Source organism: Melanerpes formicivorus, unplaced genomic scaffold, assembly GCF_026170545.1.
Source record: "Melanerpes formicivorus ecotype bairdi unplaced genomic scaffold, bMelFor1.0.p_v2 SCAF_26, whole genome shotgun sequence".
Lineage (NCBI taxonomy): Eukaryota > Metazoa > Chordata > Aves > Piciformes > Picidae > Melanerpes > Melanerpes formicivorus.
This window is the reverse complement of record NW_027142378.1, coordinates 12,375,555-12,395,798: the sequence shown is the minus strand read 5'-3', so window position 1 is coordinate 12,395,798 and position 20,244 is coordinate 12,375,555. Positions and strand designations below refer to the sequence as shown.

The 20,244-nt window shown below is 50.8% G+C and overlaps 1 protein-coding gene across 2 annotated transcripts in view; it reads left to right on the top strand.

Annotated features, from left to right (window-relative positions):
• The first annotated feature begins 4,501 nt into the window (after window positions 1–4,501).
• LOC137448820 (calpain-14-like) overlaps window positions 4,502–20,244 on the top strand; it is a 45,076-nt gene continuing 29,333 nt past the window's right edge. For both annotated transcript variants that reach the window (XM_068153718.1, XM_068153717.1), the window contains exons 1-5: window positions 4,502–4,537; window positions 9,391–9,747; window positions 17,307–17,376; window positions 17,708–17,826; window positions 18,936–19,072. In XM_068153718.1, coding sequence (XP_068009819.1) covers window positions 9,517–9,747; window positions 17,307–17,376; window positions 17,708–17,826; window positions 18,936–19,072 — 557 coding nt within the window. In that variant the 5' untranslated portion in view covers window positions 4,502–4,537; window positions 9,391–9,516. The remainder of the gene's footprint in view (window positions 4,538–9,390; window positions 9,748–17,306; window positions 17,377–17,707; window positions 17,827–18,935; window positions 19,073–20,244) is intronic.

Sequence of the window (20,244 nt, the reverse complement as noted above, 5' to 3'; positions counted from 1 at the left end):
GCTCTTCAGGGCTCTGGGCAGCCTGCTCTAGTGGAGGATGCTCCTGCTGACTGCAGAGGTTGCACTGGATGACCTTTGGAGGTCACTTCCAAGCCAGACCACTCTGCGATTCTGTGTGGGAAACATGGCAAGGGGCAGTGTGGGAAGTGACCCTGGTGTGTGGTGTGCTCCTAGCCCTTCCCAGCCCCTTGCAGACAGCAGGAAGAGAGGCAGTGGCAGTGCATTAGCAGTGGTTGTTTATCGTGGGGCAGGGCTAACACCCAGAGCTGCATGTGGCCCACAGTCCAGCTCCCTTTCTATGCCTCTCGCTGCCTGAGTAGCCCTTTCCCTGGCTCTCCCCCTTGAGTGATCCCACGTGCTTGCACGCCCTGTGGCACGATCTGACCCATGAAGTGTGAGCCATGACTCCAGGGACTGCTTTTCCCTTTTCTGGCAGAAAATGACAAGCTGACTGTTTCCTGAGGGTCAGGCTTCCCCGCTCTCCTGCCGATGCCTGCAGCTACCCCGAAAACGCAGTTTCGTGTTTTGAAACTTCCTTAGGACTCCTTTTCTTTATTTCTTTAGTTTTATAGAGACTTTTGGCTTTGGGATTTTGGCTCCTTTCAGATGGAAACTCCTGTAAAAATCAACACATTTTGGCAAGAACTCCTCATTTTGTAGGGAAAAAAACAATTTGCTTTCATCCAGATAGTTCTGCCATTTAAGGGCTGTGCTCCTCCAGTGCCTTGCTGGCATTTCTGCAGCTATATATGGAGTCTCTTTGGTGCTTTCTTGTCATATCCTCAGAGCCAAGTAAAGGTCAGACCAGGAAGCCTTTGATTGTAAATCTCTCCAGGCCACCTTGATGGCCTTCCTGAATGCAGTGAATGGGGGAGGAAAGCGAAGTTGCTGTTGTGCAGGCTGTGGGAGCTGTCTACAACAGGTAGCAGCGGAGGCACCGCTTGCACTTACAAGAGGATGATATTTTAATCACTGAGTTACACTGATCACCATATGTGTGCCTGACATCCAAAGGCCCCAAAAGCCTGTTTTCTTGCCTGGAAGAGAGTCCCTTCCCTCTCAACTCTTTGTCACCACGGCAGGTCACAACCACCCTTGACAGTGTTGATTGGTGTTCCTGAGGTGATTCACAAACGTTGCACAACTAACTCTATTTTCCAGGCTGTTTTCTCAGCCATCTCTCCCTGGGAGGCTGACTTCCTGAAGGACTCTTTTTTCACCTTGGGGTAGAGAACATAGGGAAAGCAAAGGGAAGTGAAATTGGGGAAGGAAGTTTTGAGGACAATTAGGGCTTTTTCTTTCTGCCACAACCTGTACTGAAAATTTTAATCTGTGTCCAATGTTTATTCCTTTCAGTGCCTTAGGAGTGGTTTCAGATGCTTCTCTGCTGGACAGAGTGATCCTCTTTGTTCTTTACTGTGGGTTTTTTTTGCTTTTTACAATTTGAAAGCAGAAAAGAAGAACAAAACCAATTCAATTTTTCTTTCTTTTTCCTAATTTTTCCCCAAACAATGTTTTTTTTTCACTTCAAATCTCACTGCTGGGAGAAAGATGGGTTTTGGTTGAATCTTTCTGAGCCATTAAAATACAAAAGCTCTCTCTTAACAGCTCTGCACAGAAACTACTCTACTCCAGTGCCCAGTGCCTGACACCGGTACTGGTGGCATCTGCTGCTGTCCTCTGCTATAGAATCACAGAATGGTCTGGGTTGGAAGGGACCTCCAAAGGTCATCTAGTTCAAACTCCCTGCAGTCAGCAGGGACACCCTCCGCTAGGTAAGGTTGCTTAGAGCCCTGTCCAGCCTGACCTAGATTATCCCCATGGATGAGGCCCAAGATATCTCCCTGGGCAAACTGTTCCACCCCCTCATGGGGCAGAAATTGTTCCTTACATCCAATCCAAATCTCCTCTAATGTCAAACCATTGCCCCTCTTCCTGTCAATCACTGCAGGCCTTTGGAAACAGTCCCTCTGCAGTCTTCTTGTAGTCCCCTTCAGGTACTGGAAGGTTGCTATGAGGTCTCCCTGGAGCCTTCTCCAGGCTGAACACCCCCAGCTCCCTCAGCCTGTCCTGGTAGCAGAGGTGTTCCAACCCCCTGATCATTTTTGTGACCTTCTCTGGACTTGCCCCATCAGGCCCATGTGCTTCCTGTGTTGTGTGCTCTAGAGCTGGACAAAGTACTCCAGGTGGGGTCTTACCAGAGCACAGTAGCAGAATCACCTCTCTAAATCATAGCATTGTTGTAGTTGGAAAAGACCTCTAAGTTTATTGAATCCAACCACCGACCTCACACCACCATGGCCATTAAACCATATCCCCAAGTGCCATGTCCACAGGTTTCTTGAACACCTCCAGGGATGGGGACTCCACCACCTCCCTGGGCAGCCTGTGCCAATCCCTGACCACTCCTGCAGCAAAGAAAGTTTTCCCTGATCTCCAACCTACCCCTCCCTGGCACCATTTCAGGCCATTTCCTCTCATCACCTGATACTAGGGAGCAGAGACCAACCCCCACCTCACTCTAACCTCCTTTCTCCTCTTAAAAGGTGACAACTTTTAAGTCTTGTAGTTTCTCAGCTGTGTCCCTGCTGCTGGTAATTTCACTGGCAGTCACTTAGCTTGATCCTCGTCTCAACCAGGAGAGGCTCTGCAGGGGAAGATTCACTTCCACTTTTCTGGAAGCAAATAGGGCTGGACTAAGCCATGCAGTGTTTGCATTCAAAATGAAACCTAACGTGGTGGTGGTGAAACCAAATGTTATATTGCTGAAACTCCTTTCATGTGAGATCAAGCCATGGTGAGGTGTGTGTTTGCTTATCCCCTGCTTTAGGTTGGACAGCTTTACTTCCTCCAAATGCTCACCTGAAGGTGGGCACAGCAGCAAGTCATCACCCAGTCTGAAAAGAGGTGGTGACTCAGCTGGTCCAGTAACACTCCGAGAGTGTTTTGAAGAAGGCTGTGGGAGCAGTGGAGTTCAGTAGCATTAACTTCCTGCCACCACAGATACTATCACTGTTTGTTCATTGCCAAGTAAGAAACCCAAACAGGCTGTGTCAAAAGTTCAGGTAGTGATGGGCTCCACTGGGCATAGCTGGGTTTGTGGGACGGGGATGAAGGGAAAGAAAGGCATAGCAGGGCCCCCAGAATGAAACCAAACACGCTGGTTTGGTGAGGAAAGGGAAGGGAAGGAGACTTTCCTCTGCTTTAGCTACACCAAACTTCTCAACCCCATACTGTTGCCAGAGAGTCACCCCTAAAGTCATCTCTGTCCCTTCCTCACTCACTGCTTTGCTTTTACAACTCAGAAGGCTGCTGCCTTCCTCTTCAGCCCTCACTGCTCCTGCATACTCCTCCAAAACGTTTCCTATTGTGTTTCCCTTATCATTGTTCTCATATGGCTTCACACACACACAGTGCTGGTACCCACAAGTACCACCAGAGATGGAGAACTGCTCCATGCTGCTGAGACCACATCTGGAGTACTGCATCCAGTTCTGGAGCCCCTACCATAGGAAGGATCTGAAGGTGCTGGAAGGTGTCCAGAGAAGGGCCACAAGGATGAGCAGAGGGCTGGAGCTGCCCTGCTATGAGGACAGACTGAGGGAGCTGGGGTTGTGCAGTCTGGAGAGGAGAAGGCTCCAAGGAGACCTCATTGTGGCCTTCCAGGATCTGCAGGGGGCTGCAAGAAAGCTGGGGAGGGATTCTTTAGGGTGCCGGGGAGTGATAGGACTGGGGGGGATGGAGCAGAGCTAGAAGTGGGGAGATTCAGCTTGGATGTGAGGAAGAAGTTGTTCCCCAGGAGGGTGGTGAGAGCCTGGCACAGGCTGCCCAGGGAGGTGGTGGAAGCCTCATCCCTGGAGGTGTTTGCAGCCAGGCTGGATGTGGCTGTGAGCAACCTGCTGTAGTGTGAGGTGTCCCTGCCCATGGCAGGGGGTTGGAACTGGATGATCCTTGGGGTCCCTTCCAGCCCTGACAGCTCTGTAGTTCTATGGTTTGTTTTGGTTTTCTTCAGCAGTCTCTAGGATGTGGTGTCTGACAAAGTGAAGAGGCTGTTCTGAGAAGATGTAGGGGGTGAGGTGAGGGTGCTTCCTTTCTGAGCTTTTTTCTCTTACCTGAAAGCAGAAATCCTGTTCAAATGTATTAAGACACAGCTGAGCACACCTTTCTGCTGTACCTTGTCAGTGATAGATGAAGAAATGGGGAGCTTTGTGCTGTGAATAATGCAGTGGCTAACTAAACAAGGAAGCTGCGAGGGGCAAGTCAAACAGGAGCCTGCCTGATGGCCTGACCTGTCCTTTCATGTCTTCTGAGGAACATTTTGCATTGGACTCTTCAGAATTTTTCTGCCATTACTCAGCAGGCGTTTTTGCCTTGATAGGTTAAGAGTAGCCCTCAGGGTTACGTAGGCAAGACAGAAATATAACTGCATGCATATAAAACCACAGGTAGAGGAAACAAAGGTGTTATTTGTAAGCAGCAGCAGGCATCACTGCCAGTGGAACCATTACCCTTTGCTGTGAGGACTCACCTGGAGAAGGTAGGACATCAAACACCAAGTGCTGTGTGGAAGGGTTTGGTGCTGGCATTTGTGGCTGTCGTGGAGTTCGGGTTTGCCAGGGGTGCTGAGTGGAACTGTCCTCTAAGGATCAGCTGGGTGTATTAATTACACCACCCTGCTGAACACAGCAGCTGCTGCTGTGCTTTGCTCTGGAAGCATTGAAGGGAAAGGCACAAAGTTCATATCAGCAAACATGAGAAGAATGGTGTGATGTAAAATGTGGAGAGGAGCCTCAGCAGCTGCCTTGCAAGTCTCAGCTCCAAAGCTTCTGCCTGCCAAATGGTTGGGAAACACAGGCTGGTGTTTCAGCTAACCCAGGTTTCCAGCACCCTCTTGCCCTCTCAGTTTTGCTGATTAGGGTTGGTGTAGCTGATGCTTGACCCCAAAGTATTCTGCAGAGATCACAAGTTTCAGTTGGCTTTAGCAGGAGTTGTGAACGGTCAGCAGCAATCACCAGTGAGACCTCACCTGCAGTGTTGTGTCCAACTCTGGAGCCTTCAACTCAGGAGGGTCCAGAGGAGGCCACAGAGATGATCAGTGGGGCTGGAGAACCTCCCCTGTGGGGACAGGCTGAGGGATTTGGGGCTGTTCAGCATGTAGGAAAGAAGGCTGCAGGGACACCTTAGAGCAGCCTTCCAGTACCTGAAGGGGACTACAAGAAGGCTGCAGAGGCTGTTTCCAAAGGTCTGCTGTGATAGGAGGAGGAGCAAGGGTTTGAAATTAGAGAAGAGCAGATTTAGACTGGATGTTAGGCACAAATCCTGCACCATGAGAGTGGTGAAATATTGGAAGAGGAAGGTAGTTGTAGCCCCATCCTTGGAGATGAAATTCAAGGTCAGGCTTGACAAGGCTGTGAGCAACCTGATCTAATGGGGGGCGTCCCTGCTGTCTGCATGGGGTTTGGACTAGGTGACCTTTGGAGGCCCCTTGCAACCCAAACCATTCTGTGATACTGTGATTAGGGTGATTATGAATGGGATGCTGTAGCCTTGAGTGCTAAAGGACAGATCTTGAGTACATGGATTTTGGTTTTTTCCCCTGATTTTGAGGTAGTTTAGAGAACTTGCACAGAAAAGAAGATGCATTTTGAATTCTCAGCCAGAGTCCTTATCGATGAGTCTTTGCTCAGAGAGGTATTGCTTGAAGCTCTGAAGCCATCCAGGCATTTGTGCTAGAGACTTTTTGTTAACAACAGTGAGAGGCTCAGGGGCCGGTTCACTGCTTGGCCTTGAAAATTTCAGCACCAGAAGATGTCCAACAACATTGTGGACAATTATCCATGCAGATAAAATTCAGGACAAGGTCTTCCACCTGTCTGTATGCTCGTTTATCTTGTGAGAAAACACACTTCAGTGTCTCCATTCAGGGTGTTTCAGAATAGAATGCAGAATTAACCAGGTTGGAAAAGAGCTCAGAGATCATCCAGTCCAACCTACCACCCAACACCATCTCATCAACTCAACCATGGCTCCAAGGGCCTCATCCAGGCGCTTCCTAAACACCTCCAGGGATGGGGACTCCACCACCTCCCTGGGCAGCACATTCCCATGGCCAATCTCTCTTGCTGGGAAGAATTTCTTCCTAACATCCAGTCTAAACCTCCCCTGGCACAGCTTGAGACTGTGTCCTCTTGTTCTGGGGCTGGGTGCCTGGGAGAAGAGACCAACCCCCACCTGGCTACAACCTCCCTTCAGGGAGTTGTAGGCAGCAAGAAGGTCTCCCCTGAGCCTCCTCTTCTGCAGGCTAAGCAACCCCAGCTCCCTCAGCCTCTCCTCACAGGGCTGTGCTCCAGACCCCTCCCCAGCTTTGTTGCCCTTCTCTGGACACCTTCCAGCAGCTCAACATCTTTCCTAAACTGAGGAGCCCAGAACTGCACACAGGACTCAAGGTGTGGCCTGACCAGTGCTGAGCACAGAGCACAATGACTTCCCTGCTCCTGCTGGCCACACTGTGCTGATCCAGGCCAGGATGCCATTGGCCTTCTTGGCCACCTGGGCACACTGCTGGGTCATGTTCAGCTTACTATCAGCCAGGACCCCAGGTCCCTTTCTGCCTCGCTTGGCAGGGACACATAAAATGCTTCACTGCATCTTTTGTTCAAAGATTGCCAGGAAATGGGGGAAAGGTTTCAGAACAATGCACCTCCAGACAAGTTTCACCTGGAAGGTTTTCAAAACATACAGAGTGGATGGATTGTTGACTCTCAACATGCACTGGTGCAGCTGGGGCTGCTGGTTGAGTTTCTTGAAAGTAAAGCTTCATGTTCAGATTACTGTGTCCAGTTCTAGTGTCCCCATCACAAGAAGATAGAACTGCTGGAATGAGTCCAGAGGAGGGCCACAAGGATGATGCAAGGGCTGGAGCACCTCTGCTATGAGCACAGGCTGAGAGGGCTGGGGTTGTTCAGCCTGGAGAAGAGAAGACTCCAGGGGCACCTTAGAGCTGCCTTCCAATGCCTGAAGGGATCCTGCAGGAAGGCTGCAGAGGGGCTTTGCATAAGGGTGTCTAGAAGCAGGACAAGGGAGAATGGTTTGAAGCTGAGGGAGAGCAGGGTCAGACTGGATCATAGGAAGAAGTTCTTCAGTATGAGGGAGCTGAGACTCTGGAATAGGCTGCCTAGGGAAATTATGGATGCTTCCACCCTGGGGGTGTTCAAGGCCAGGTTGGATAAGGCCTTGGGCAACCAAATGTAGTTGAGAGGCATCCCTGCCCATGGGAGGGAGGTTGGAGCAGATGATCTCTGTGGTCCCTTCCAACCTGAGCCATCCTTTGATTCTATGATGTAAGCCTCCCTTTTTTGAGTGCACTGGGCTTTCTTCACAGCATGCCTGGGTTTCAAGGCCTGTCTGTGAGGTTCCTTTTCAAATGAACACCAGACTGAGGTGAGGACCAGTGAAATGTTTTTATCAGGCATTGTGAATGCTCGGCACACCCCAAAACCAAGTCAGAAGTGTTTGCTTTTCAGTGTAGCTCAAAATATGGCAATTGCTCACCACTTCCTTTCCTGGGGAGCAGCAAAATGAGGAATTCTTCTTCATCTGTGTTTTGGCTGTCTGCATAAAGTGCAGCCAGGCTCCAGGCTGTTTTCCTCCTCTCGCTGCTCTCTTAAATCTATTGTCCTGTCTGTTGCTCAGAGTTTTGGAGCTGTGAAGGTCAGTGGCTGTAAAAAGGCAAGGTCTGGAGGCACAGACAGTATTTTTCATCTGGAGAGGAAAAAAGAAAGAAGGCAAGTTGTTAGGCACTTATATCCCTTTTTCAGGTCTGAAATGCCTCCTGTGCAACAGAAAATTGAATTGTTGGTTCCAGGGTTATATTTTGAAGATTTTTTCCTCTTGGTTGCCCCTGAGGATCAAGCTTAGTGGATCAGTTGCTCTGATAACAAATGAGAGCTGTGTGCGGATGGACAGCACAATCTGCAGTTGTGCAGTTTCTCACAGGGAATGCAGGTGACCTTCAGCTTCCAGGGGAGTAACAAACAACTGGGTCCTAACTGAGACCAGCTTAGAATCATAGAAGCACAGAATCATCCAGGCTGGAACAGACCTCAGAGATCATCAAGTCCAACCTATGACCTAATACCTAACACCTCCTGACAACTAAACCATGGCTTCAAGTGCCACATCCAATCCCCTCTTGAACACCTCCAGGGATGGGGACTCCACCACCTCCCTGGGCAGCACATCCCAGTGGACAATCTCTCTTCCTGGGAAGAACTCTCTCCTCACCTCCAGCCTAAACCTCCCCTGGCACAGCTTGAGACTGTGTCCTCTTGTTCTGGTGCTGGGTGCCTGGGAGAAGCTTCCTAGGGTGCTTGGGGAAGTAACTGTGAGTCTTAGCCTCTTCTGCAAGGAAGCCTTGCAAATACTGTGCCATCATGCCATGAGAACCATTGATTCAGCTTTGCATGGCGATGCATTTCTTCAGGCTGCGCTGTACTGAGAAGGCTGTGGTCTGATCACCTTGTCAGCACTGAGGGCTGTGATTTGCTTGCTGAGATTTTGAATCACAGTTCCTGCCAGGAGCCCACCACTTGGGGCAAAAAGCTGATGGCTGCTGGTGTTTAGTGTAGCTCCTAGTGTTTAAAAGGGGCTATGAAATCACGCTCTGCTTTTTCAGTGGGAGGGGATGGGAAACATCTGTCTTGAATGTTGCAAGGGCAAGAAAATAATCTCAGCATGGAATTTCATATGTGAATCTGTGAGAATCACCAAGATGGAATGTGACCTCTGGGGGGGGGATGGATTCATTCTCCAAAATGAGGCAAAAAGGGCAAAAGAGCCATTGGGAGGTTGTTAGCAATGGCTTTGTGTCACCTAATGTACTCCAGGTTTTGCTGGACTTGGATTTATCTTGCTGGTTGGTTTTGTGGTTTAGTTTTATTTAATTTTATTTTTTTAATATTTTATTTTATTTTGTTTTGTTGTATTCCCAATCTCCAGTCTTAATCTGCCCTCCTCATGCTTCAATCCATTCCCTCTCATTCTATCTCTACAAGCCCTTGTCAAAAGTTCCTGCCCAGCTGTCTTGCAGGCCCCCTTCAGGTTGTGGAAGGCTGCTCTAAGGTCTCCAGGCTGAACAGCTTCATCTCTTGCAGCCTGTCCCCACAGGAGAGCTGCTCCAGCCCTCCAATTGTCTTAGTGGCCTCCTCTGGCCCCTCTCCAGCAGCTCCATGTCCACCTTATGAGATGAGAATTGGATCCCCAGATCTCCTGAGAGCACCACTCCTGCACACTCCCTCACACTCCTGCACACTCCCCCACTAGCTAAAGGGAAAAAAATAGAATTCCAAAGCCATTATGAAATAGACTTTTTCCATTTCTTTTAATGATCAGGAATTCTTCTGGAGAAGACACTCCTCATCCCAAGGGAAAAGGTGATTCCAGCAGGACTGTGCAGGGTGGGACCCCTGCAGAACCTTCAGATCTCAGCGTTACCCTGGTGGGACCGTGAGGCTCACCATGCCTTTTCTGGCATGTCTGAAGAAAAAGAAGTCACCTGTGCCTTTGGGCAAGAGTATCTTCCAAAAGCACACCCCAGCCACCCAGCAGAACTACCAGGCCTTGCTGGAAACCTGCCTGAAGAACAAATGCCTGTTCACAGATGATAGCTTCCCTGCTGACATCAGCTCCATCGGAACAGGAGCGCTGCTGAGGAAGCTACCCCGAAATTTGCAGTGGAAGAGGCCACACGTAAGTGACTTGCAAGAGAACTCTTTACAGCTGGGCACAGCAGGTTAGGGCTTGGAAGGGGCCTCTGAAGGTCATCAAGTGCAACCCTCGCGGTGCAGAAGTTCCTCCTCATGCTGAGCTGGAACCTCCTGTGCTGGAGTTTCCATCCATTGTCCCTTGCCCTATCCCAGGGTACAGTGAGCAGAGCCTGTCCCCTCCCTCCTGATTGCCAGCACTGAGCAGGCTACTCTTAGACTTTCCATTTGGCTGTTTGATTTAGGTGTTCTCATTCTCCAGAGATGACACTGTTTGTATCACCTGGCATTTGGGAGGCTGGGGGACATGGGATTTCATAATTGCCTTTGAAGCATCTGATGCCCCAAATCATGACCGGCTTTGTTCAGTTTATATCCAGCAACACTCAGAGCAGGCCAGGAGAGCAGGTGAAGGAGAGGTGCAGGCTGATGTAGTTGGAGCTCACAGCTCTTGTGATCACACAAAGTCACAGAATGTTAGGGGTTGGAAGGGACCTCCAGAGATTCATTGAGTCCAACTGCCCTGCAAAGCAGCATCACCCAGGGCAGGTCACACAGGAACTCATCCAGATGGGTTTTGAAGATCTCTAGAGAAGGAGACTCCACAACCTCTCTGGGCAGCCTGCTCCAGGGCTCTGTCACCCTCACAGTAAAAATGTTTTCCCTCATGTTTGCATGGAATTTCCTGTGATGGAGTTCACATCCATTGCCCCTTGTCCTGTCACTGGGTGTCACTGGAAGGAACCTGTCACCATCCATCTGAGAGCCACCCTGCAGATCTTTGTAGACAGTGATAAGGTCCCCTCAGCCTTCTCTTCTCCAGACTGAACAGCCCCAGGGTTCTCAGCCTCTCCTTATAAGATCCCACTGTGATTCCATGGTGGCAGTTCTCATGGTGACAATCCCTCTCCCAGACTTTCAGGTCTTGACCACATAGAAGCTAAGTTTTTAGACAGTGCTTAGCTGTTGACCCCTCTCCCACAGACCACAGACTTTTGTGGTGCTGGTTCTTGTTGGGATGGTTTTTGTCCTGCTTAACTGTTTAGTCTACACTATTAGAGATATCTTTTCCCAGCTCTCAAGGTTGGGCTTCTACTACAGCCAGTAATTGGCCACCAGTCACTGAGCTGTTTTTAGCTCTGGAGCCTCTCTTTTCTGCCTGTGCCTGTATTTCCAAGGCCTTTGCTGGCATGCCATGCTTAAACTGGACACCATAGGAGACACCTGGCTGCAAAGACTGGCCACAGAGCACATTCTCATAACAAGTGGGTAGATAACAAGTCTGGGAGACCAGGCCAGGGGCCTTCTTTTGCTCTTTGGTCTTTATTTAGAATAAGCCTTTATTTAGAATAAACCAAACCAGGTTGGAAGAGACCTTCAAGATCATCATGTCCAACCCATCAACCAATCCAACCCACCCAAACAGCTAACCCATGGCACCAAGCACCCCATCAAGTCTCCTCCTGAACACCTCCAATGACGGTGACTCCACCACCTCCCTGGGCAGCCCATTCCAATGGGCAATCACTCTTTCTATATAGAACTTCTTCCTAACATCCAACCTGAACCTCCCCTGGTGCAGCTTGAGACTGTGTCCTCTTGTTCTGGTACTGGGTGCCTGGGAGAAGAGACCATCATCTGCCTGTCTACAACCTCCCTTCAGGTAGTTGTAGAGAGTGATAAGGTCACCCCTGAGTCTCCTCTTCTCCAGGCTGAGCAACCCCAGCTCCCTCAGCCTCTCCTCATAGGGCTTGTGTTCCAAACCCCTCACCAACTTTGTTGCCCTTCTCTGGACTCGTTCCAGCAAGTCAACCTCCTTCCTAACCTGAGGGGCCCAGAACTGGACACAGTACTCGAGGTGTGGCCTAACCAGTGCAGTGTACAGGGGCAGAATGACCTCCCTGCTCCTGCTGGCCACACTGTTCTTGATGCAGGCCAGGATGCCATTGGCCCTCTTGGCTGCCTGGGCACACTGCAGGCTCATGTTCAGCCTACCATCAACCAGCACCCCCAGGTCCCTCTCTGCCTGGCTGCTCTCAGCCACTCTGACCCCAGCCTGTAGCACCGCATGGGGTTGTTGTGGCCAGTGTGCAGAACCCGGCACTTGGATGTGTTCAATCTCCTGCCCTTGGACTCTGCACATCTGTCCAGCCTGTCGAGGTCCCTCTGCAGAGCCTCTCTACCCTCCAGCAGATCAACTCCTGCCCCCAGCTTGGTGTCGTCAGCAAATTTACTGCTGATGGACTCAATGCCCTCATCCAGATCATCAATAAAGATGTTAAAGAGCACAGGGCCCAGCACTGATCCTTGGGGCACACCACTAGTGACTGGCTGCCAGCTGGATGTGGCACCATTCACCACCACTCTCTGGGCTCGGCCATCCAGCCAGTTCCTAACCCATCGCAGTGTGCTCCCGTGCAAGCCATGGGCTGACAGCTTGGCCAGCAGTTTGCTATGGGGGATGGTGTCAAAGGCCTTGCTGAGGTCCAGGTAGACTACATCCACAGGCCTCCCCACATCCACCAGGCAGTCACCTGACCATAGAAGGAGATCAGGTTGGTCAGGCAGGACCTGCCCTTCCTAAATCCATGCTGGCTAGGCCTGATCCCTTGGCCATCCTGTAAGTGCTGTGTTATTGCACTCAGGATGACCTGTTTCATGATCTTGCCTGGCACTGAGGTCAGGCTGACAGGCCTATAATTCCCTGGCTCATCCAACCAGCCCTTCTTACGGATGGGCACCACGTTGGCCAGCTTCCAGTCCTCTGGGACCTCGCCAGTGAGCCAGGACTGCTGGAAAATTATGGAGAGTGGCTTGGCCAGCTCATCTGCCAGCTCTCTCAGCACCCTAGGATGAATCCCATCTGGTCCCATGGACTTGTGGGGATCCAAGCTGCTAAGGAGAGTTCCAACCACCTCCTCATGGAACATAGGGAAACTGTGCAGCTCCCTGGCTCCTTCTGCCAGCTCTGCAGGCCAGCTGTCAGGAAGACGTTCTGCCCTTCTAGTAAAAATTGAGGCAAAGAAGGTGTTAAGTATCTCTGCCTTTTCCTCATCCTTTGTTACAATGTTCCCCTCCGTATCCACCAAGGAGTGGAGGTTTTCCTTCCCCTTCCTCTTACTATTAATGTATTTATAGAAGGACTTTTTGTTGTCCTTCACAGTAGAGGCCAGTTTAAGCTCCAAGTGTGCTTTTGCCACCCTAATTCTCTTCCTACAAGACCTAGCAACATCCTTAAACATTCTGTGGGTTGCCTCCCCTCTCTTCCAGAGGTGATACACCCTCTTTTTTTCCCTCAGTTCCATTAAAAGTTCATGAACCATCCAGGCTGGCCGTCTGCCCCGGCGGCTCATCTTCCGGCACATTGGCACAGCCTGTCCCTGAGCCTTCAACAATTCTTCATTGAAGTAGGTCCAGCTCTCCTGGACCCCTTTGTTTTTAAGGGCTTTATCCCAAGGAACCCTCTGAATTAGTTCCTTGAGTAACCCAAAGTCTGCCCTCTGGAAGTCCAGAGTGGAGGTCTTCTTGCTGCCCCTCTTGGCTTGACCAAAAACCGAGAATTCAATTATGTCGTGGTCACTGGACCCCAAACACCCTCCGACCACCACATCGCCCACCAGCCCTTCCCTGTTGGTGAAGAGGAGGTCAAGCATAGCCTTGCCCCTGGTAGGCTCTCGCAGCACCTGGGATAAGAAGCTGTCCTCCATGCATTCTAAGAACCTTCCAGACTGTCTCCTCTCTACCATGTTGAGTTCCCAGCAGATGTCAGGCAGGTTGAAGTCGCCCATGAGAACAAGGTCCGGAGATCTTGAGACAGCCCTAAGCTGCCTATAGAATGCTTCGTCAACATCTTCCTCCTGGTTGGGTGGTCTATAACAGACTCCAACCAGGGTGTCTGCCCTGATGGTCTTCCCTCTAATTCTTATCCACAAGCATTCAACCCGATCGTCCCTAATCTCCATCTCAATGGCATCTAGTGCCTTCCTGATGTACAGGGCCACCCCTCCACCCCTTCTTCCTCGCCTGTCTCTCCTGAAGAGCTTGTAACAGTCAACTGCAGCGCTCCAGTCGTGTGAGTCGTCCCACCACGTCTCTGTGATGGCAACTACATCATAACTTTCCTGTTGCATCAAGGCTTCCAGCTCCTCCTGTTTGTTACCCATGCTTCGTGCATTAGTGTACATGCACTTCAGCTGGGCTGCTGGTTTCACCTCCTTCTCTAGCTTGTCACCCCCAGACTCTTGTCTGAGGGGACTAGTTTCAGCCCCTTCCTCCTTTGAAACTAGTTTAAAGCCCTGTCGATGAGACCCGCCAATTCCCTTCCCAGGATCTTTTTACCTTTGTGGGACAGGCCGTTCTCATATACAGTGACCTTTCCCCTTCTCTGGGACAGATGTACTCCATCTGTTGCCAGCTGGCCTGGTGCAGTAGAAAGTTTCCCAATATCAAAAAAACCAAAATTCTTTTGACTGCACCAGCCTCGAAGCCACTTGTTAACTCTAGCTGCTGACCTGTTCCTTACTGTATTCCCTCCTGCAGTTAAGGGTATTGATGAAAAAATTATTTGTGCCCCTGACCCCTCAACCAGGTCTCCCAGGGCCCTGAAGTCATCTTTGATAGCCCTGGGAGTTCTGTTGTGCTTAGAGCTATCTTCTCCCAGCTCTCAAGGTTGAGCTTTTACCACGGCCAGTAACTGGCCACCAGCCAGTTGGTGGGTTTGTTTCTGGGGCTCCTGTTTTCCCTTGTGCCCGTATTTTCAAGGCCTTCACTGGTATCTTGTGCTTAAACTGGACATCACAACTAGAGACACTTGGTTGCAAGGGCTGGTCACAGGGCAAGTTCTCATAACAAATGGATAGATAACAAGTCTGGGAGGCCTGGCACTGTTAGATAAGGCTTGTTACTAGCAGTGGCAGTTCTGTTCTTCACTGAGCTGCTGTGCAGTTATTGACAGCCAAATCTTCCTGCAAGCAATGTATGGAATTATCTGGGTATTGCAGTAGCACTGAGTCCTTACATTACCCTCTCCGTAAGGGAGCTCTGCCAGGTATAGTAGCAGATAGCATCTCCCAGCTAAGTTGTTTTTTAGATGCCATATTTGTTCAGTTTTAACCAATTGTGCAGAAGGGCTGAGGTTTTGCACAATTTGTGATGCTCAGTGGTGTGGAGAGGTAATTGCAGAGCAAGTAGGAGAGCTTGGGAGAGGCAGCCCTGCTTCTCAGAGTTACAGAATCACATAATGTTAGGGGTTGGAAGGAAACTTGAAAGATCACCCAGTCCAACACCCCTGCCAGAGCAGCATCACCCAGGGTAGGTCACACAGAACACATCCAGATGGGTTTAGAATGTCTCCAGAGAAGGAGACTCCACAACCTCTCTGGGCAGCCTGCTCCAGGGCTCTGCTACCCCCACAGTGAAAGAGTTTTTCCTTCTGTTCCTCTAGAGCCTCCTCTGCTCCAGCTTGTACCCATTGCCCCTTGGCCTGTCACTGGACATCACTGAGCAGAGCCTGGCTCCATTCTCCTGACACTGCCCTGCACATCTTTATCAACATGAATGAGGTCTCCCCTCAGGCTCCTCTGCTCTAAGCTAAAGATCCCCATCCCCTTCAGCCTGTCCTCAGCAGGGAGATGTTCCACTCCCACATGTAATTCAGTCTCTCAGATGGTTTGTGCTAAGCCAGGATCTGCAGCTGGAGGAAGAGAGCACTCCTCAGAAGGCTGAGCTGGGTTGTGCCAGGCAATGCAGCTGAGTCAGCTGTGGTAGCATAGAGGTATTTGGGAGGGGAAGGTCAGCATGAGTCCTGACCTCTACAAAGCCCTTCAGGTGTCCCTTCACCCCAGTGATATGGGGATAGATTTGAAACCTCCTCTGTCTCTAGTCCACTATTCTCTGCTGCTCTAAACTTGCCTGATGAAGAGGGCTGCTTTTTGCTCTGAATTCCCAACTCAGCTCAGCAAAGGCTTTACATCCTTCCTTCCCTGTGCTGCAGAGGAAATGCTGAGACTCTGCCATTCAGCCTGCAGGCTTGCAGCTTGCTGCATCTGTGACTGATGGCCTGCAAGCTGAACACCCAAATTCACCAAGGATAGAAGTTGATGTCTAATTACTGCAACTGCCTTCTGAGGGTCTGCCATTTCTCTGCTGCTGCCTGCAGGGGATGCTAACAGTGTGAAAATTAGCTTGGGCAATTTGTAGGCCATTAGAGTGAAACCTAAGTTTGACACATAGGTTATTAATTTAGCCCCAGAGACACTTATGAAATGGGGAAAAAATACAACAGTATGATTTCTCTCTGAACGGTTATTCATAAACCCACTCTTGTCACAGCAACAGGAACTTCTGTGGGAGACAGCAGTTAGTCTGTGGCTCCACTGTCAGTCAGATCAAGGAGCTGTCAGGCAGGTTAGCTGAAAGTCTGAACAGTTATGGTCTCACAGTGTAGCTTCTTTTGGCTAGAACTTGTCAGTAATTCTGGAGGAGCAGGGCTGGCAAGTCTCAAGGGTTGTCCTCTCAGCCAGGGGTTCAGGGACAGCAATGGTGATGCACAACTGGCTTATGTCAGGGACCAAATTTAATGTAGGCCAAGCTCAAATGTGTACCCAGACTTGTGTCAGGTTAACCAGAGCACAGGATAACACCAGGGTGATACCTGCAACAGAACATTGCCTGCTAGGAAAAAGGGACTCTGAGGATTCTGAAAGCTTTGGATCAGGTAGAGGGAATGTTTTGTATCACCTAAGGGTTTCACATCCTGCACAAGGAACTCACTCAATTTCCCGTCTTATGGAAGTGGAAGGTCCTGCACCTAGGCCAGGGCAATCCTTAAAATCAATCTAGGCTGGATTGGCATTCAGAACAGCCCTGCAGAGAAGGACTTGGGGGTGCTGGTGGGTGAGAAGCTGGACATGAGCCAGCAATGGGCACTGGCTGCCCAGAAGGCCAATGTAAGCCTGGGCTGCATCAAAAGCAGTGTGGCCAGAGATGGAGAGAGGAAATTCTGCCCCTCTGCTGGGACTGCACCTGGAGCACTGTGTCCAAATATGGTGTCCCCAACACAAAAGAGACATGGAGCTGCTCAAGTGGGTCCAGAGGAGAGACACAAAGATGATCAGAGGGCTGGAGCACATCTCCTGTGAAGACAGGCTGAAAGAACTGGGACTGCTCAGCCTGGAGAAGAGAAGGCTGTGGGGAGACCTCGAAGCTACATTGCAATATCTGAAGGGGAGCTACAGGAAGGCTGGGGAGGGACTGTTTAGAATTTCATCACTCTCAAAGTGAGAGTGGAACAGGTTGCCCAGGGATGTGGCTGAGGCCCCACCCCTAGAGGCATTCAAGATCAGCCTTTCTGTGTCCCTGGGCAGCCTGATCCAGTTGGACAGGCAGAGGGTTGGACCAGATGACCTGCGTGGGTCCTTTCCACCCTGATGCAATCTGTGAATCTGTGAGTGAAGCTCTGCTCACAAGAAGGCCTTGACTTCAAGCTAAACCAGCTTACCTTACTGACCTGACTCTCTCCTTTTGTTCTGGCTGTGTGCTTCCCAGGCTCTGCACAGAAGTCCAGTGTTTTATCCTGCAAACAGAAAGCAGCTTGATCTCCGCCAAGGACTGGTGGGTAAGAAAGCTCCATTGTATAGATATCCAAATATTTTTATAGCAGCTAACACTCCTTGCAATTCTGACTGTATAAAACTTGGGACAGAAGAAGAAGGCTTAGCTCTTCACTGGGCATGGTGTGAATAAAGCAATCGTTAGTGTGGGCTGGACTCAGTAAGGAGCCTGGCAAGCTTTGAGGTGGAGATGGAGAGGTGGGAGGTGTGTCCAAAAGCTGAACTCACCACTGACTGCTGCTTTTGTGCAAGCCAATACTGCAGTGCTCCTGCAGTGTTGCTATGGGACAGCTGAACAGAGGCCACAGATGCATGTGTCCCTTTGCCTTGGCACAGAGAACTGCTGGTTCCTGGCGGCCCTGGAAGCCCTGACGTTCCAGCAGGACATCCTGGCTGCAGTGGTGCCACAGAGCCAGAGCTTCGAGAGGAGATATGCTGGCATTTTCCACTTCCGGGTACAGCTGCTCCCCACCCCGCTGCAGGAGGGCTCCAGACAGCCTCAGGCACCTCTTGCGCCAGCATCCCTTAGGGAGTTTGTATGTGGCTCCCCTTAGCCAGGGGCCGGTGGCCAGAGGGCATCCCAGCCTGGCCAGCAGCACAGCAGCCCCCCCACAGAAGCAGTGCAGCAGTGGGTCAGCTACAAAGCACTCTGAGGATACAGCTCTGCTCAGCCCCTCTCTCCAGCCCTGCCTGAAACGTGTTTTAATCCAGAGAGAAGTCCTCCTCCAGAGTGGCAACAGTTAGCTGGGCTTGAGCAGACCTGCTCTAACCTTAGAAACTCCCTCCCCAGCTATGCCTAATTTCTCTGTTTAATCCTGATAGCATTGTGGGATCAGAATTGTTGTGGTTGGGAAAGCCCTCTAAGACCATCAGCTAAGACCACCATGGACATTTAGTCGTGTCTCGAAGGGTCATGGTTTCCTAGCACCTCCAGGGATGGTGACTCCACCACCTCCCTGGGCAGCCTGTGCCAGTCCCTGACCACTCCTGCAGCAAAGACATTTTTCCTAATCTCCAACCTCCCCTGGCACAATTTCAGGCCATTTCCTCTCCTTCTATCACCTGATACGAGAGAGAAGAGGCCAACCCCCACCTCACTCCAACCTCCTTTCAGGGAGTTGTAGAGAGCAAGGAGGTCTCCCCTCAGCCTCCTACTCCTCAGACTAATCACCCCCAATTCCCTCAGCTGCTCCACATCAGCCCTGTTCTCCAGACCTGGTACCCTTCTCTGGACACTCTCCAGCCCCTCAATGCTCTTCTTTTATTGAGGTGGCCCAAAACCAACCCCAGTATTTGCGGCGTGGCCTCGGCAGTGCTGGGCACTGGGCCATAGTCACTGTTCCTGCTGGCCACAGCAGTCCTGATCCATGCTCTGTCTTTCCCTGGCAGGGTGGGGATGAGGAGCTGGCTCTGGCAGTGGGTCAGCAGCTCTCACTGACCCAGAGGAGCCCTCTCCTCAGGACAGCCTGTCCTGTGCCCACAGCCACACTGCCCTGCCTTCCCTGTTGCTTCAAGGGGAGGTCCCTTTCCGGGGGAGCCTCAGCTCATTGCTTTGCCCTGGCAGTTCTGGCACTTCGGTGAGTGGGTGGACGTGGTGGTGGACGACCGCCTGCCGGTGACCGAGGTGGGAGAGCTGGTCTTTGTCTCCTCAGTCTCTCAGAACGTGTTCTGGGGAGCCCTTCTGGAGAAGGCATATGCAAAGTAAGTGCCTCATTCCAAGCTCTGCAAAGAGTCCCTCTGCCATAGGCTGGCTGGTGCCCATGCAGCTTACCCTTGTCTGTAGCTGGGTCTCCCAGGCCTTGCCACGTGTGGTGAGTGCCTCTCATCTTTCTGTCACTGCACAGCAAAAGCTGCCACTGCCATAGCTGTTATCAGGCCAGCCCCTTGGACTTAAATCTTCACAGAATCACAGAATGTGAGGGGCTGGAAAGGACCCTGAGACATCATCCAGTCCAACCCCCCTGCCAGAGCAGCATCACCTAGACCAGGTCACACAGGAACACATCCAGGTGGGGTTTGAATGTCTCCAGAGAGGGAGACTCCACAGCCCCCCTGGGCAGCCTCTTCCAGGGCTCTGTCACCCTCACAGGGAAAACATTTTCCTCCTGTTTCCATGGCACTTCCTCTGCCTCAACTTCCCCCACTGCCCCTTGTGCTGGCATTGGGCATCATTCCAGCAGAGCCTGGCTCCAGCCTCTGGGCACTCACCTTTTACATATCTTAAACAGACCTATTCTGGGGAGCTGTCCTCTGAGCATTAGGGTTTTATGGGGTGCATTGGCTAGGATGATGCCTTCCTCATCAATACTGCAGAGGAGTGGAAGGTCACAGACAGGGATTCTCAAATGTGTGATTTCTGGTATGTCTTTTGATGTACTATTGAGAAACCCCCCAACAAGTTTCACTTGGGAGCCTGTTGAAGAGTTGTGCTTTGGTTTTGGTAGAAGTTCCTGCCCTGGGTTTCCCCCAAAGCTGAGACATTCAACACATCACATGGCATGGTGAGAGTGCTGGCTTCTCTCCAAGGTGTTTTGCCAGGGTTGAGAAGAAAGCAGCAAGGCATAACTGATAGAGTTTGTTAATCCTGGGCTGAAATAATCTCTGCCAGAGCAATGAAAATGCCTAGTTCACAGTGAGAGAAAGATCAAAGCAAAGGAGAGGAAGCTCAGCTCTTTCCATCTGAGTTATCATTAGAACAGAAAGAGCAGAGAAAGTTGCTCTGTAACGATGAGGACAGTCAGACTGAACTGTTGAGGCACAGTGTGTCAGTGCCTAGTGATCTATTCAGACAACATCCACTGCAGCAGAGCTGGGCATGTTCTCACTCGTGTGCAGCGAGGGATGATAGTGAAGAGTTCCTTTCAGACTGTAGC